This window comes from Xyrauchen texanus, chromosome 3 (genome assembly GCF_025860055.1).
Source record: "Xyrauchen texanus isolate HMW12.3.18 chromosome 3, RBS_HiC_50CHRs, whole genome shotgun sequence".
NCBI lineage: Eukaryota > Metazoa > Chordata > Actinopteri > Cypriniformes > Catostomidae > Xyrauchen > Xyrauchen texanus.
This window is the reverse complement of record NC_068278.1, coordinates 52,630,652-52,649,603: the sequence shown is the minus strand read 5'-3', so window position 1 is coordinate 52,649,603 and position 18,952 is coordinate 52,630,652. Positions and strand designations below refer to the sequence as shown.

The window sequence follows — 18,952 nt, the reverse complement described above, 5'->3', positions numbered from 1 at the left end:
TTGGCTTCAATATATTAGCTATGATATCATAATAATATAATAGATCATCATCAAAAACATACATCAACAGATACCATACAGACCAGTGGATAACACAATCAATGTAAACACATTTGCCCTGTGAGAAAGTACAGGTTTGTTTTTTTTTTATGTGAGGGGGACACGTACACACATATTTTGCTCACCTGCACTTTCAAATTGTAATACAAAGATAAAAATGAAAAATAAATTAAAAAAGACATCGAGCTAACGCCCACGCCAGCCACGGCCAATGAGTCAACGGCCAATGAGTCAACGCCCACGCCTGCCACTGCCAGCGAGTCAACGCCAAAGCTTGACACGGCCAATTAGTCAATGCCCACGCCTGCCACGGCCAACGAGCTGAAAGCTTCGTCCGCCAGCGACAGCGTTATTCATCTCATTCGTCCCAGAGCCTGCGCGGCCAACTTTGGCCTCCTGGAGGAGGAGGTGGAGAAAGGCTTTCGTTTCCAAATCTCTGCCCAAGTTCATGACCACGGAGGTCGTCTCTGAGTCTCTGATCATGTAATATGATCACGGAGGACGTTTCCAAGTTCCAAGCACAAGAAAGTGCTCCCTTTTGTTTTACAACAATATAAAAGCAGCATTACGTTGATTCTGGACTTTATTAAAGGGGTCATGACATGGTTTTTTTTATTGTATTATTATGTTCCCTTAGGTGCAATTATAGTATTAATATATTTTTTTTTAAGAAAAACTTTTAAAATCTAGTGATTTATGACCTTTTCCCACCCTGTTTCTCATCCTCTGATTCAAACAGTCTGTTTTGGGGGCGTTTTCCATTTAAGACTTCAGTGTTAACGCCCACTGTTATGATTGGCTAACGTCAGTGCCTATGTATCAATTATTGACGCCCCCAGCCAGAACAATATGCAAGTAAACTAAGTAAAAACACTGTGATTATTCATAATGAATGAAATTGCGCTTTAAAAAGTAGTTTAAAGTTTAAAATAGATTACTTACAGTTTGCGTCGTCGTTGTTCCCAGAATAGTCGGCACGGACTTATCTTTGAGCAACAGTTTTCTGGCAAAGCCAGCATCATATTGAGATTTGTTCTCAAAACAGTCATCCTTAAAATGTACAGAACAAACGCTTAAGTTAACACTGCCGTGACTGGGACGTCCGCAAAAAATAAACTGCATCCATTTTTCCCTGACGTCTGGATCTTTCGGCAGCTTATTCAGAGGTTTTGTTTGACCACAGCCAGGAACAGCACATCTGTGTGGCATCGTAATTTTCCTGTGCACAAGTAGTCTCTGTCAGAGCTTGCTGTCCATCGACTGAACACTTGTGAGGCGCACGGCGATACTGAAATGAGCGTAGTTGTCTTGCGCTTATAGCGTAGTTATGTTGTGCTGGAGGCGGTCATATGCAAACGCTGTTACGTCACTTCTAACCGACACGTCACTTCTAACCATGAATCCAGAACGAGCTGTATTTTGAGCTTGATTAAATAAATGATTCGTTTAGAATGGGGAGGACGTCTTAAAATATTAAACTTGCAGGACGTTTTAATGATACAAAGACCTCTTATATACCAAAAGATCAAGGCAAATTTGGTTTCTCATGTCATGACCCCTTTAATATAAAAATACATCTACTTAACAAATTCTGCTTGTAGAGGTAACATTGTCCAATCTGGCCATCAAAAAAAAAATAAAAAAATGAGTGCATTCAAGTGTGCTAAAAATCTATGCAATTTCATCAAAGACAAAAAGGGTTGGGATTAATGGAATACATGTAATGGGATTACGTATTTAAAATAAAAAATATAAATAAATGTATTCCACTACAGTTACAATTTAAATCACTGGTATTTAGTTATTCAAAAAGTATTTTGAATACTGAAGAGATTACTTTGCATTTTATTGTCATTTGTTTAATTTAATATTTTGTCCTTTCAAAGATGGAAAACATTTATACATATAAATGATGCGATCCAAAGTGCATTTGAACAGCGGTGAAAAACTTTCTTATGATGCATTACATTCATATGAACAGACAGAAAATCCATTTTCTAGCCATTTTCATGTACCAGGCACGGTCATATTTTTTTGTCAAGAAAATTCATGTTGGATCATAATTTCTTTTTTTCTAGTAAGACCTTTGATTTTAGGGCAAAAATGATATTCTTGATAATAATTTTTGTATTGTTTTCCTGTAAAAATATCTAAAAATCATTAAAACAAGATCAATTTGATAGATCTTGTTTTAGAAACAACACTGTATAAGATATTTAGGTTTCTCAGAGAATTTATTTTAACATGTGTATTTTGTCTTACTGTACTGGCAGAATTGTTATAGTCAAAACAAGTGAAAAAAATCGACCAGTGCTGATGAAGTAATCCAAAGAGAATATGTTACTGGCCTTGATTCTAATGGAATAGACAAATGACATTTTACAGCATGTAATCTGTAGTGGAATACATTTCAAAAGCAACCCTCCCAACCCTGAAGACAAGACACAACTGAAAACGTGGTTGTCAAAGTTTATTGTTCTCTGGCCAATCATTCCACTCACTTCTACGCCCCTGGGTTAGACTAAACGTGTTACATGGCGTCACAGGGCTGCATTATAAGAGCGGTGCTGCCATGAAGTTGCTCATTCGATCAGGCACTTGATGCAGAACTTTGAGGACGGGAAAATAAATCGATCTGAACTCCAGCTGAGGTATATGAATGCATATGTTTATATCTTGACTGATTACAGTTTGTTTTAATTATTTGTAGCTCTCAATCTTAAAATGTGTTGTATAATTGAAACAAGATTGTGTAAAACAATTTTTATCATAAATTACAGGCAAACTGTCTGAAAAAAAAAATCCCTTCACGTATTAGCCAATGGAGTTCGGTAAAGTTATTACATTTGACATTCGTTTGACATTTGCGACAATTAAACTCTCCGTGCAAATCACATTTTCAAGCCAAACACATTTTTTTCCCCATGTCAATTTTCTTAGCTCTCTAAATCAATTAAACAATTTAACTATTGTCAAATATAAAACTAACTTTACCGCGCTAGCCAACGGATGTGCATTGATTTGCAATGCATGCAATATCTACTCTAATCGCATTGTAAGTGTGAGTGAGCAAACAACCTGTTTTGGGAATATCATTCCATACATTTGGGCGTTCCGAGTGTTTAACTCAAACAAATGAGCTGGCACGACACGGAGAGTGCCTATGATGTTTAGTTAGGGGTCGTTCACACCGAAATGGTTTTACTTCCATCCGCACTGTTTATTAATTGTTTTCTACATAAACGTGCATTTGGCCGGGCTTATTTGATTGCTGTTCTTTTTTTTTTTTTTTTTTTTTCAGGGTCTCGTCAAGTTTAAAATAATTTTAAGGCGTCACGAGACACTTGCTCGAGCATTATAGCACACGGACGCATTCGGTGTGAACGGACAGGCAGTTTATAAATGGGTAATTCCTGGGATTCAGTATTCAGTCCCCAGAAAGTGGTGGTTTACTAAAATGAAACGTTGAAAGCTTTTTTCAAGATGTTGATTTGTCCATTAAAATTAATTAAAATAATCTTTCTCATAAAAGATTGCCTTCTTTCTATCTTACATGTCGCTGAGGTAGGCCTACTTCACTGAATTTGAACCAAGAAAAAAAATTAAATAAATAAAATGTGCACTGTTATATATGGTCATTAAAGGCAGTGTAGGTGATTTTTTTTTCTTCATGGAATGGTATGCAAAATATTTACCTATTGCCTGAAAGACATTAATACAATTAGTGTCCCGTTAATCAAAAAATAACATTTTTACTAGTAGCAATTCAATTGTTGATATCTAGAATAAACATTTTTACTAGTAACCACGTAATTCTTGATATCAAGAATTCACATTTTTACTAGTAACAATGTAATTATTGATATCAAAAATGATATTTCTACTAGTAAGAAATACAAAGCTGATATGTGTATTCGGAATTATAACTAGTAAGAAAACAATTCTTGATATCAACAATTTATTTTGAATGGCAGCCTATGGTGACATTTCACTATAGAAAATACAATTACAGATATCAAGATCGTTTTTACTAGTTGAAATACAATTCTAACTAGCAGGGGCGTTACTAGGATCTTGATACATTGGGGGCTTAGCCCAGTCCCCCCCGCCCGCCCGCCCGCTTTTGGTAACTACTTCTTCTACTCATAGGCACATAACAATAAGCAATAATAATATAAATGGGGGGTCTGGGGACCTCCCCCAGGAAATGTTGGCCATTAAACACTTCATTTCCTGCATTCAGGTGCATTTTTTTAGCATTTTAAATGATAGGTAAAAAGATAGAATGCTTTATTTGTAGAACTGTAACAGCTATTCACAGAAACACAAATAAATAATACATGAATATTAAATAATTAATAATGTATCCTGAATTTTATTTGTAACATTGGATAATGGGAAAAGGTAGAGGTGACTTGTTGAGTCAGTAACATGCATCTAATTATCTATTAATCTAACCAAATTAACCTCAGAAACATGAAGTTTAGTACTGTTTTCCGAGCTCACTCACTTTGGGATTGTAGCCGAGGCCGTTTGCTGGCCTCAGGAGGTGGAGGACTGCCGTCTTGACGGCGCATAAAACAGTAGATAAAAAATTGCCGGATATCCATTTTTACATTAGACGTTTGGGCTAGTGAGTGACGGATGTGACGGAGTAATGGAGTGGTGGTGGCGTAGTGGCTAAAGCACAGGGCTGTTAATCAGAAGGTCTCTGGTTCGAACCCCACAGCCACCATCATTGTGTCCTTGAGCAAGACACTTAACTCCAGGTTGCTCCGGGGGGATTGTCCCTGTAATAATTGCACTGTAAGTCGCTTTGGATAAAAGCGTCTGCCAAATGCATAAATGTAAATGTAAATGGATGAATCTTGATGCAGTCTGCTGCTTCCTGCTGATTGGTCAACAAGACAGCACGCTGTATATAGCTGGTAGTAGTCAATATCGATGCACGCGCATGGAGCGCATTATGAAAGACTTCGTCTTAGGTTTAACAACCTATGAAACTATTAATGAACAATATGAAACTAAAACGACATAAGCTTAATTTAAAATGGCTTAGGAACTATCTATTTAGAGGTGGATAAACGCAATTTAGAGGTGGATAAACCCACTTTGGAGGTGGGTAAACGCTATTTCCGAATTTTGGGAGGTGCGTAAACGGCGTTTATGTGCGTTTAGCCTCCACTACATCCCTGAATAACGTTAATTTACACATCGTGTTTCAATCGCCAAATCAGATGTATAGGCTACTTCATCTACATTCCTCACGAGAAACGGATTATGGCTCACAAAATGGATTAGCTATAGGCGAAATAGTAAGGTCCCACGTACTTTACAGTACATGTTCTGCATTAATACCACAGTGAGTAACTTACAGGGCTAGTAAGTTAGACCAGGGTTTGCTTAAGACTAAGAGCCTTCACCGACCTGAGCTTAATGATGAGGGAACGGCGCCAGTAGATAACTCTTCTTGCCTCCCTCGTATCGTTCATGACTCCATATTTTACTTTTTAAAAAGTGTCTAATGTCCATAATAGCTACCACCAGAAGCCACAAACAACAATGACAGTCAAGCCCTAAAGCTGTAAGTTAACCGATGACTCTTTCAGGCTCTCTCCTCTGGTGCGCACTCTAAATACAAGCATTCTGTAACCATAGTAACTTTGATCTGCTTGAACACATTTTAATCGTCTTTAATACATGATTCGAAGGATAGATTAAAAGACCGGTACATTTTTTAAAATAAATACAAAATTATTAAAAAATAATAATAATTATCAATAAATTCAATTTTTTGAGATCCGGGGCTATAAAAAAAACATCCGGGGCTGAAGCCCCGGATGCCCATGTCTAACGACGCGCCTGCTAACTAGTACAAATTTAATTGTTGATATCAAGAATTAGCATTGTTACTAGTGGAGATGTAATTTCTGATATCAAAAATTGCCATTGTTACTAGTAGATATCGAATTCCTGATATCAATAACTAGTGAAAATTTAATTGTTGATATCAAGGATTCATATCCTGAAATGAATAAAAGTTAAAACGGCTTGCCATAGCTGAGAGAGACTGCCTCGGGGACATCATCCCTCGAGCACGCACGCTAAATGCAGCTAAATTAGAACGCGATTGCTCGCGACTTATTCATTCTTAATATATGTCACTGTGTATTTCTTATCATGAAGAAAATTGGCAATATGCAGCTTTATTAATAAGAGAGCACTTTGTGCATTAGTTTGGATTTTTTTATTTTTATTATATTGTATGCTTGTTTATTTAGGCTTTTTTTTAGTACTTGGTAAAAACTTAAATTAAAAGTTGCAAAAGTTGAAGCAAATCTTATATGTGTTCAAAAATACTTTAAGCATACATTGTTCAGTTTTGTTATTATTAAAAAATAATATATTTAAATTAAAGTGTTGCTCAATGGCATATTTTTGTTCTTAGTTCTGCTGCTAATGTTTTGTTGCTTTGGTACCGAAAATGGTAACGAGTACCGTGAAATTTCACTGGTATTGGTACCAACTACTGAAATTTTGGTACCGTGACAACACTAGTCCATTGCCAGCGGCTTTCTCCCTCCTCTGCACGCCAGTGCAGTCCATGCCCCTGGGCGCTTCGACAGCTTCCTAAAAGAGCAAACAACTCCTCTAAAAGAGGGATTATTTTCTCTAAAAGAGTTAACGCGTTGGCATAAAACGTCTTTTTGATGTTTGTCAAGATGCCCTTCCGCCTTTGCGGCAGATATCTGACGGTCATAGACGCTGCCTCGTGTGTGTCTGGGTCATGATCACGCTGAGTCAGCATTTGTGGATTGGTCATGTACTCATTGTGAGAACTTGACCATGGCATCGTTGCGGTTGCGGCTTTCCTTCCTTAAAGGGAACGCCACTCCAGCTGCCCCTCGCATTGCTCCTTCTTCCCATGGGATTGAGGATGACCCGACTGGCGATGGAGGCGATGGAGGCAATTTGGAGGGTTCAGCAGGCACGCTCGATTGCTTCCGGCCGGGCTCGACGTTAGACTGGCTCACCTCATGGCCAGTCTGATGTCTCCGTTGGAACCATGGAGCAGGATGATGATGTCGCCGCTGCATCGGAGAGCTTTGCGGCGGACTCAGCTGTACTACCACCTTCGGGTCTGCCCACCTAGTTCGAGGCTGATGTCCAGATGTCCGATATGTTTGCCCAGAACTGACCTCCTTACTCGTCCGCTCTCACTACCCTCGATGGCGGGGCGGTCCACGGGTACACGCAGGTGGACAAAGCGGTAGCGGTGCACCTGTGCCCGTAAAGTCTCCACTCAATGGAGAGTGGAGGCTTCACCCCCATGTTGTTCAGCTGATCTGGGACCGTTATAGCAAAGCACAGGTAGACCTGTTCGCCTGCTCTGGTACTCTCTCAGGTCGGAGGCAAGTCCCCTCGAGCAGATGCACTGGCACATAGCTGGCCCCAGGGGCTGCACAAGTACGCTGTCTCCAAACAGAGGCTTGCCCACTGGGAAGTCGACGCCGTCACATTGGCCTATTGGACCTAGGCCGTGCCCGCCCCCTTGCCGGTTTGAGCATACTCTACAAGGAGTGTGGCATCCTACTCACACAATCGACACATCATACAAATTTCAGCCATTTGTGACCTCAACCTGGCAACCTACAACCCAGTTGCGCTGTTGATATCTGCGCAGGTAGTAGATGTGGGAAGTTGAATCAAGCATCACTGGTGGATGGGAGGAGAAGACCTAGATGGTGCTCCGGCACTGATTGTAATACTGGACACGGTGGGAAAAATTACGTTACTCAGCACATTAAATCACAGCGGCGCAATCTGTATGTATTTAGCCGGCCTCTACTATCCAGTACCACCACCAACCCCCCCACTCAGAGGTCTCCCGGGTTTTGGTACACAAATGTTGACAGGTATGTCGCCGTGTTTGTAGCGCTCCTCCCTCATTAGGCAGGAAATACTACCAAGCCACTTCCATGTGTGGTGTAACAGGCCCATGTGATGTATTTGCCACATTTTCACCTCCCCAGCCTGGGCAGGATGTGGTCTCCGCAGGGTCTTTTCCCCCTGAAAGAATTGGACTGGAAAAGAACGCCTTCCCCAATGCTTGTTATAGCTAGATGGCCCTAGCCGCATCTAACACTCTATGAAGAGAAAGATAGAGAGAGAAAAGGCCGTGGCTGGTGTGGCCTGCTCCCATGCTTGTCACGTCGCTTGTTCCCACCCCTCAATGGAACAACTTGCTCGGATGCCCGGAAACGAATAAAAAAAATATGACGTCTTAGTGGGGCTTTGGGGAAGGTTACATGCAGTCTGTTGCCCATGCTCCTTTGGCACGCTACAGTTTGACAGGGCATGGGGCATAGACTGGAAAGACAGGGCGTGGAGCCATGAGAGGCTTGAGCAGAGCCATGAGCAGTGGTGGGCCTGGACCGTGGAGCAAAGGAGGGCTTATGACATGGCATGGAGGAGTCTGGGGTTTGGCTGTGGCATGGCCTGGAGCTGACTCTGGCGTGGCTGTGGCATGGCCTGGAGCTGACTCTGGCGTGGCTGTGAATTTAATTTAAAGCATTTCTAACTAAAATAATGAGACCACAGACACAGAATTTGTAGATTCATCACTTAGAAATGAGAAAAATGTCATACATGTTAGATTTGTTGTCATTAAATTGGTTTGAGGGACACATGAGCAGTAGGTAGATGTTTATTTTATAAAAAAAGAATTGTGTAGAATAATTTTCAAACCACTTCCATTGTGCCTGCAACAGGGTTAAGAACAAAAGTGTGTGTGTTTTTGTTTTTTAAATAATAAAAAGGGTTTTGATGTCAGAAGTGGGATATATGATTTGTTAAAGGATCAATTTGTGCCTAATGTTGTAGATTATTCAGACAATTAATCAAATGTAGTTGAAAAAAAAAATCCAAGTTTAAATATGATCAAATCCCAGTAATGACCCAAATTCAGCTATTGTCGGAATCTTGTGTTTTGTTACACTTTTTCCATGGACCTCATATTAATCAGCCTTCTTTGATATTCCAAGGCCTCCAAAATGAAATACAAAGTTAGACCAGCACGGTTCCAAACCAGTCGTGGAAAGTATGTGTACATTCAACGCAAGCGCAAGGCAGCAACTTATCAGATGATCGAGGATAATTGTCAGATCACTGACTATGGAAACTGTGGTAAAGGTACGAACCTCTGGTGTTAAATGCCTTAAATGACTCAATGCTTAAAGGAATAGTTCACCCAAACATGAATATTCTCTCATCATTTACTCATCCTCATGCCATCCCAGATGAGTATGACTTTTTTGACACAATAGCAATGACACAATACAAGTGAATGGTGACCAGATTTTTGAAGGTTGAATAAGCATATAAAGGTAGTGAAAGAGTAATCCATATGTCTCCAGTGATTAAATCCATATCTTCTGAAGCTAAATAATAGCTATGGGCAAGAAACAGTAAGTATATAAGTCACTTTTTTCACAGTCATCTGCTTTGTTTTTAGCAAATCACATTCTTCGTGCATATCGCCACCTACCGAGCATGGAGGACAATTTATAATAAAAAAAGACTTATTTGATCTGTTTCTCACCCACACCTATCATATTGCTTCTGAAGACATGTGTTTAACTACTGGAGTCATATGGATACATTTTGTGCTGCCTGTATGTGTTTTTTGGGCATCAAAAATGTTGATACCCATTCACTTGCATTGTGAGGACTTACAGAGCTATTTTTCTTAAAATTTTAATTTGTGTTCTGCAAAAGAAAGAAAGTGATACACATCTATGTTGGCGTGAGTGTGAGAAAATTATTAGAGAATTTTCATTTTTGAGGTGAACTGTCCCTTTAAGAACTGTAGGCTATTGGGGAAATGCTTTATAGATCTTTAATGATTTACTGGTGAAGGTTGTTTGAGTTATTTTTATGGCAGCCTGTCAACATTTGGGTAACACTTAACTTTATGAAGAACTTGAAACAAACATTGTTATTCTTAAAAGGTGCAATATGTAACAATTTTCATGTAATTTTTTTTGCCAATGTGTGAACAGCTTGTAATGCAACTTAAAAATGTGCCCTTCCTGGACTTCCTAGGTTGCCTATTAAAGCCTGTAGATTGATTTTCAAGTGAAGGGAGTGGGTTGCTTTTTCCGGGTAAATCCAAAGGATGTGACGTTAATGTGTGCTCCGGAGAGCCTTGCCTCAGAGCTTCTGCTATTCAACAGTGACAACAAACTACAAAACTAGGTAACGCTATCTTAGAGATGGAATCCAGCAAATGGCTGGCTTCCAGCACAACAACGACTTCTACACTGTAGGGTTTCTTGGTTCAGGTTTGGGGAATGTACAATTAATATTAATGATTGTAATCAATGATTAATCATACGGTTTGAACCAGATACCAATACATTCTAAATTGCCCCAAAACAGGGGTTATATAGCCCAAAAGTCTGCTTCAGATATATATAGATAATTAAACACAACGAATTATAATTAATTAGGAATATACATCGTATGCAGACAGGCTGTATTAATTTTCAGAACACCTTAATGGAATTAACCCGTACCGCAACTAACCAGTTCGTCCAGCAAACCACTTTGCTAAATACTCGTGATCAATTCTCCAGAAGGTTTATTCTTAGTATAAGCTTACTTAATCAAAGCACGTTAACTTACTTTGATAATATCAGCTCGTAGCTTTAGATCGCACATTAAAGAGGCTTTGTTTTATGACCAACAAACACAGACAATCAAGCGTATAATTGGGTTTAATACAAGGAAATAGGATATATCACTACACTTAAACAAACATAGAACACATTTAACAACAAACATTTAACATAGAACAAACAAAGTAAAACAGTAAGGAAAATAAGAGATTTGTTACAACAGTTAAACCTTAAGAGCCAGCAAGGGACTTACACACTTTAACGCATTTGAATTTAGATGGGATAATACTTGCAAAATGGACCTTTGTGTCGCTGAACAAGACTGCGTGTGTGTGTGAATGTCCTCGTTACGTCCGTGAGATGGAGGATTTCTCTTGGAGCTTCTCGAGCGTGGATCGCTCGCGGGAAGTGCAAAGCATCTTAGGAGTAATGGTTGAAACTGAGAGAGAGTCCTTTCACCCGGAGGATATCGGACTGCTCCAAAAACGTAGAGTGTTGAGCTTTGTCCGGAGACAAGAAAAAGACTGAGATAAACGCCAAATAAAACAAAAGACATGTCTGACGAGAGTAACACAAAAAGAAAAAGCAAGAGAGCTTGAAGAGAGATAAAAGCGAGGAGAGAAGACAAAAGAAGACGATTCAACACCAGATCCGGACTTTTAAGGTAGGGAGGTCACACCTCCTTTGGGAGGAATGACCCAATGAGGCTTCTCAGTTTTGGTGCGAGAAGGTTCCCTTTGTCTTGTCAAGGCTCGTCATTTGCCTAATTTACGACAGTGTCCTGGATGTGGTTTGAATCACTCAAAAGATGGTAAAACATAGCAGAATACATTTTAATGTAACCTTATATATATATATATTCAGCTAGGGCGAGTCGTAAGGTTTAATTTGATACCAAGAAACTTGTATTTGGTACACTTAAAAGTGAATATATATTCTTAGACCCTTTATATATAAGCCTCAGAGTTTAACTACACAACTAAACAATCTTAACTAGTTTGATATAACAGCAGAAATACCCAAGCATACGGGAATAAAACATATTTCCTTAAAATAAGCCATTTCTTTGGTTTTAAATGGTATGAACGTGTATAGATTTTCAGTGTGTAGATGGCGATATCACTAGTGTCTCTGGAGAGGCTCTATGGGTTGTAAAAACGTCAAGAAGCATTCTAACTCCCAGACTTGCTGGCGCTACCTGGTGATTTAGATGGAGAGTCACAGGGTGTGGGGGTTTTAGGATCCTTCGCAAAAATGTGTGCATTGCATTCAGAATTAATGAGTTCATGATTTTCCGTTCATACTCTACAACACAAACTCTGAGTAAGCCAAATAAAAAAAATTTATCTAGTGAATCCCATCTGGCTAAGCTGGAACGTGATTGTGGTCGAGCGAAAACTAGAGTGAACATCAGCATGGCATTTGATTCCTGGAGGGAACTTTGGATTGACCTGAATTGGCGTTCTTCTTATTGGACAGGTAAACTTACATAACGGCAAAGCATGTGAAATATAGTACAGATATATCATTTAAGCTTACTTGATATTGCCTGCTAACGCTGACGAATTGCAAGCTACCTTGCTTCATAAATTTCAAATAATTTCAACAATCTTCTCTTTATTCTAAAAGTCAGATATACATGATAAATTTAAGCAAATTTCTCTGGTTTCTTATTCTTAGTACAACATATGACATACGAAACATACAATAGTGCAACATAACTGCAGTGCAACAGTAAACTGTCTGGTATAGTTCGGTAGTATGTTTGTGTACCAGTTTGCCATGTTAGCTGATAAGTCTCAAAATTTGTAGTAAAACAACCATTACTGTGTAATTTTAATTATGCTACCTCATCTGTCAGCATGAGTCATGTTCAGCCTGTTTGTTTTGGCCAATGCTCGCTCACATCCCTATGGATTGTGTGCGCGAGCACGAGCAACAGGTAGCTGGCTGCAGTTCACTTAATGGCCACTGGTGTCATTAATAACAAGGGATTCTGAATCTTATATACTGCACCTTTAAGTCAACAATGTGCACTCAAATATGAACATTTATGAAAATACATTAATCAAAGTTGAATGCAGAAAAGGGTTTAGTACTGTAGATATGGTTGAAGAAAACAAAACTTTTAGGAACCCTCCCTAATTTTAGCATTCATGTAATGTAAAAATTGCTTATGTTATCAAAGTTATGATAAAGTGTTACCTATTGCAAATGTTTCCATAACGACTTCCTATAATACTATTAACACTTTAGTCTAATATGATTATTCTTTTCTTCTTTGCTTAGTCACTGTGTATGAGGTGAAAGAAGATAACCTCAAAATGGCTTTCTGCTTTGAGGTGGAAAATAAGTCAATTTTCCCCATTGTTATTAAAGCAGACTCTGGTAGTAGGGGTGAAATCAACTTTAAGGTAATGTTGTTTTCTAACTTGGATGAGCTGAGTGTTACAGTATGCAGCCTCTAAAGGTATATTTAGGGCAAAATAGCTTTCATGACAAATTCGTCTAACCTTTGGAACCTCAAAAATTAAATTCTTTGTTCCCTTTAGAACATTTGGATATTGTTAGAAATGTATTTGGTGTCAAATAGTCTCTTGCATATTTCTAATATCTGATTTTAATTTATTTACAAGAGTTTTTTTGATATAATGCTCAATTCAGTATATGCTGGCTATGTACAGGTATTGGAAGGAGAAAAGAAGTTTACTCTTGACAAAACCTTCTTCTTTCAATGGGGTGAAAAAGAGGTAGATGACTGGAAGAGCTTAAAGTCAATAGCTGAACCTAACACGTACCTGGGCATTAACAAGGGCAAAGTGGTCACTTGTTCTCAATGCTTCCCCTGTTTTAAATTGGACAAATTAGAAAATGAGGAACCAAAAAATCTAAGAGGTAATTTTGCGCTTTATTTAGGAAGAACATTGTGATTAAATTTTTTTTGTTGTTGTTGCATAGTTTGGCTTTTGTGGCTAATACACAGATGAGCCAAAAAATTATGACCAATTGCCTAATATGCGGTTGGTCCTCCGCGTGCTGCCAAAACAGTGCCGACCCACCGAGGCTTGGTTTCTACAAAACCCTTGAAGGTGTACTGTGGTATCTGGCAACAAAACATTAACAGCAGATCCTTCAAGTCCTGTAAGTTGCGAGGTGGAACCGCCATGGATCAGACTTGTTGGTCCAGCACATCCCACAAATGCTAATGCTTAGTCGGATTGAGATCTGGGGAATTTGAGGCAAGGGCAACACCTTGAATTCTTCATTCGACGGTGGACAGGGGTCATCATGAGCACTCTGACACAACACGATGCAGTATGTGTTGTGACATTCGTCCCGTAACCATCATTAAAATTTTCTGTGAATTGTGCCACAGTAGTCCTTCTGTCGGTTCGGACCAGAAGGGATAGCCTTCGTTGCCCACGTGCATCGATGAGCCTTGGGAGCCCAACACCCTGTCATCAGTTTGTGGTTTGTCCCTCCTCTGACCATGGTCGGTAGGTATGTACTCACCACTATTGACCGGGAGCTCTCCTCAAGCCTTGCTGTTTCATAGATGTTCTGGCCCAGTCGTCTGATCATAAAAATGTTGCCCTTGTCAAAGTCACTCAGGTCATTAATCCAGCCCATTTTTCCTACCGTCAACACGTTGACTATGAGAACTGATTGTTTGCTTATCATCTAATCCACCCAGACCATGACATGCGGTCGTGTTAGGAGATTATCTAAATAATTAGCTTAACCTGTGAGCGATCATAATGTTTTGGCTCATTGGTGTATATACGTTTGTTTTTAAGTGTTTGTGTGTGTGTGTGTGTGTGTGTGTGTGTGTGTGTGTGTGTGTGTGTGTGTGTGTGTGTGTGTGTGTGTGATTTTAATGAATGTTCTGTTGTAGATCACTCCCGAAACAAGCAAAGATTTGATTGTTTATTAGAGCTCTCATTCCTTAAATAATCTACTGACTTTTTACAATGAACAGTGTTAATGTTGCCCATTTTTAAATCTGCATTGCAAAACAATCTATTCCAACACAGAGCCATGGTATAAAGCTATACTCTCTTTTATTGCCGCTGTCAAGATACAGTAGTTGAAATTCAATATGTGCTAAAATATACATATATAGATCAACAATAGTGGGCAGTAATGTAGAATAGTCATAGAATATCCCTAATTGCATGCACTTGATATTGTTTATTTAACAAGTTCATTTAATCTGCTGTACTCAACATGTATGCTGAATTAATTCATTAACGAATGACTAAATAAACAGACTCTTACTGTGTTTCAGGCAAACCACGAAGATTGTTAAAACGCTTTGCAGTTAAGGGAGAGCTGAAAACTTTTCGCAACATTTCATCAACAAAAGGGTCCTAATCCGTTTGTATCAACTACTCTATCCTTTTCTTTGAGGGAACCAGGATGTTGAGAGTTTCAAGTGCAAACGCAGCATTTTCTTTGTGGTGTTTTAAGGCATGCCATTTTGTCCCTTCTGCCCCAGTTTTCCTTTTTGTCATAATCTACTAATTATTACTGAAATAGAGTTATTAAATATATAATTAGGACAAATGATGCATTATCTATTATGTCCAAGAGACAAGTATTAAACAAAATATATAGGGTACAATGGGTCTAAAGGTGCACCTTTAGGAAAAACTTTTTTTTGTGGTTACAAAGTGTGTCAAGGAAAATAATACATGAAGCTTATTAAATATCAGGGAGCAACATATTTTGTGTGAAAAGAAATAATAACAGAAGGTTGTTGTGATAAACATTTTTTTTAAGAGGGCCTGGGTCGCTTAGTGAGTAAAGACGCTGACTACCACCCCTGGAGTCACGAGTTCGAATCCAGGGTGTGCTGAGTGACTCCAGCCAGGTCTCCTAAGCAACCAAATTGGCCCGGTTGCTAGGGTGTATAGAGTCACATGGGGTAACCTCGTCGTGGTTGCTATAATACGGTTCTCGCTCTCGGTGGGTTTTTCCGCTAATGTGAATCGCATTTGGCATGCCATGACATCTTAAGTATTCTATGAACAAATTAATCTCCATTGTGATTGGATCATTCAATGTGAGCCCACTTTGAACATCGTTCATAATAAATCTATTCCCCCATTAAAGAAAAACAATGTGTTTAATTTGGGCCTTTAGCCACTGCAACAGGAGGCTTTTTACCACAATAACTGTCCTTTTACTTATTGGACTGTTATTAAACAACTTTTTGATTTAAACACCTTGAACAAATAAGTATTTTGCTTCAAAATAAATGTGTTTCTTTTTATAAAAACAAATTTGCCAGGATTATACAGGACCTTGATTTGTTACAAAATTAATAAAAAGAAGACCTCTTTGTTTAGTTTTTTACATTTTAAATGGTAAATGTGCCTTGCATTACTATTTATTCATTTGCACTCATAAATTACATTAAACATGTATATTTCTATTGGGTTTAGCAAAACAAACAAACAAACACAAATAACAATAGAGTATTGAAAGGCACCCTCCATGAACCAGTTAGAACTTAGTCAAGGGTTACCTCTGGTGGTGAGGGAGTGGAGATGCAGGCTCAGATGTCGCACTGATGTTGCACAATGCTTTATATTATCTGATTCAAGTTCTGCTCACTTAGACAAGGTAAAGCATTTGAGCACTTAAGGGCGACTTCTGTTGTGTTTTGTACATACGCAGTGGGTGTAGCCTATATATGCTTCATCTGATGCATTATTCCTTTTCTCTTATTAATATGCACATCTATCAAAAAAGCAGAAACAGCTCAAATAACTAGAGAAATAATCAATAACAAACTTACACTTCTGCTGTATATATGACCTACTAAAGATTGTATTTTTATACACTGGCAGACAAAAGTTTGGAATAATGTGCAAATTTTGCCGTTTCGGATGGAAATTGTTTCTGTAATTCTCCAAAGTGGCATTCAACTGATCACAAAGTATAGTCAGGACATTACTGATGTAAAAAAGCACCATCACTATTTGTAAAAGTCATTTTTGATTAAATCTAGAAGGGCCCAATTTCCAGCAGAGATCACTCAACACCTTATCCTTAAATAATCAAGCTAAATTGCTAATTTGGTACTAGAAAATCACTTGCCATTAGATCAAACACAGTTGAAAGCTATTTTGTTTGTTAAATGAAGCTTAATATTGTCTTTGTTTTTGAGTTGTCACAGTATGCAATAGACTGTCTTAAGGTCAATATTAGGTAAAAAAAAAAATTAAAAAAAGAAAGAAACAGCTTTCTCTAGAAACTTGTCAGTCAATCATTGATTTGAGGAATGAAGTCTATACAATGCTTGAAACTGGCCAAAAAAATAAAACATTTTCATACAGATATGTACACTGTAGTCTTGGCAACTGGCTCTAACAAGGACAGAAATAGATGTGGAAGGCCAGATGTTCAACTAAACAAGAGGATAAGTACGTCAGAGTCTCTAATTTGAGAAATAGACACCTCACATGTCCTCAGCTGACAGCTTCATTGAATTCTACCCGCTCAACACCAGTTTCATGTACAACAGTAAAGAGAAGACTCAGGGGTGCAGACCTTATGGGAAGAATTGCAAAGAAAAAGTCACTTTTGAAACAGAAAAAGAAATGTTTAGAGTGGGCAAAAAAACACAGATGTTGTACAACAGTAAATTGGAAAAGAGTGTTATGGATCTTAACCCCATTGAGCATTTATGGGATCAGCTAGACTGTAAGGTGCGTGAGAAAAGCCAGAAAAGACAGCCACATCTATGGCAAGTGCTACAGGAAGCTTGAGGGGAAATGTCTGAGTATCTGGACAAACTGACAGCTAGAATGCCAAGGATCTGCAAAGCTGTCATTGCTGCACATGGAGGAATTTTTAAATGAGAACTCTTTGTAGTTCTGAATTTTTTTTTTTCAAATTGTAATAGTAATTTTTCACATTTTTAATGCCCTGACTGTACAGTTGATTGCCACTTTGGTGAATAAAAGTACCAATTTCTTTCCATCAGTGCAACATCTGTATATTATTCCAAACTATTGGCCTACAGTGTATCTACTGATGCTTTTCTTTTTTAAGTAAAGGGATAGTACGTTCAAATATGAAAATGCTGTTATAATTTTCTCACCCTCTTGTTCTTGCCCATATTAATTTTGTATCTTTGTGTGGGTGAAAAATGTACGAAAATATGCCAAAAATATTGAATGACTAAATTTGAATTTATTCAGATTTTATGCGTTCAAATGTAGGCAGAGAATACTGTACTGGATAGAATAAACATTGTGGTGTTCAGCTTACATTGAACTAATGCATTTTCAGATTTCCTAATAAACAAATTCTGAAGCAATCTATCGCTTTTTCATTCATATATATACAGTATATACACACACATGTATATGTATATATATATATATAAAATGTAGACAACGTGAAAAGCTGCAGAAAATGGGAAATTACAGTATATGAATAAGTTGTCTTCTGATAACAAATAATAATAAAGTATTTTGGCAGATTAACTTATTAAGAATTTATATAATGTTCTCTCTGAGTAATGATGTATTTTCATTTATCACTAATTTGGGCTTCTAAAAATGTCAGATTGTATGTGGGGGACTGTGTTAAGGGAAGAGAGAGAGGGGACAAGCATGTGCAATTTTAGCTGCTTTCTGCATACAGCTAACATACATGGCAACACAAAAGCTAAATATAGCCCTGAAAACCTAGGGCATTACACACATGAGCTTCTCTGTCATGAGTCACATGATCCCTCTGATGCCCTCCTGTGTACTCCTCCACTCTCTCTCATTCATCCTGTTGGTGTATTATTTTCTTTAAAATCTGAATGCCTTTTCATTTTTGTAGCTTATTTGAAGGTTATCACTTATCATACTACAGTATACTAATTACATGGGCCTGTTTTTTCTTCTTCTTTTCTAACAAACCATGGGACAAACGGTACTGTTTTTATGTTTCAAATTTTTTTTATTGAAAGTTGTCCATAGAGCAACCTGGTTTCACAGAATGTTACTATAGGCCTACCTACATTTTTACATATCAGGGCACATCCTGGTGAAATGAACACTAGAGGCACTAAAACATTTACCTTTATTCTCACACAAATGATGAGTAAAACGGCAGATTATCATCTGTGCATGAAAGCACATACTTTTTGCCCTGTTCCTCACACAATGCTATCTTAGGACATCAAACCAATTTTAAAATAGCACATA

The 18,952-nt window shown here is 38.3% G+C and overlaps 1 protein-coding gene across 1 annotated transcript; it reads left to right on the top strand.

Annotated features, from left to right (window-relative positions):
• The first annotated feature begins 2,582 nt into the window (after window positions 1-2,582).
• On the top strand, window positions 2,583-17,083 carry LOC127628733 (uncharacterized). Its single transcript, XM_052105575.1, has 5 exons — window positions 2,583-2,711; window positions 9,105-9,252; window positions 13,029-13,153; window positions 13,424-13,634; window positions 15,028-17,083. The coding sequence occupies exons 2-5, from the start codon at window positions 9,114-9,116 to the stop codon at window positions 15,111-15,113; spliced, it is 561 nt and encodes a 186-aa protein (XP_051961535.1). The 5' UTR covers window positions 2,583-2,711; window positions 9,105-9,113; the 3' UTR covers window positions 15,114-17,083.
• Window positions 17,084-18,952: the final 1,869 nt, after the last annotated feature.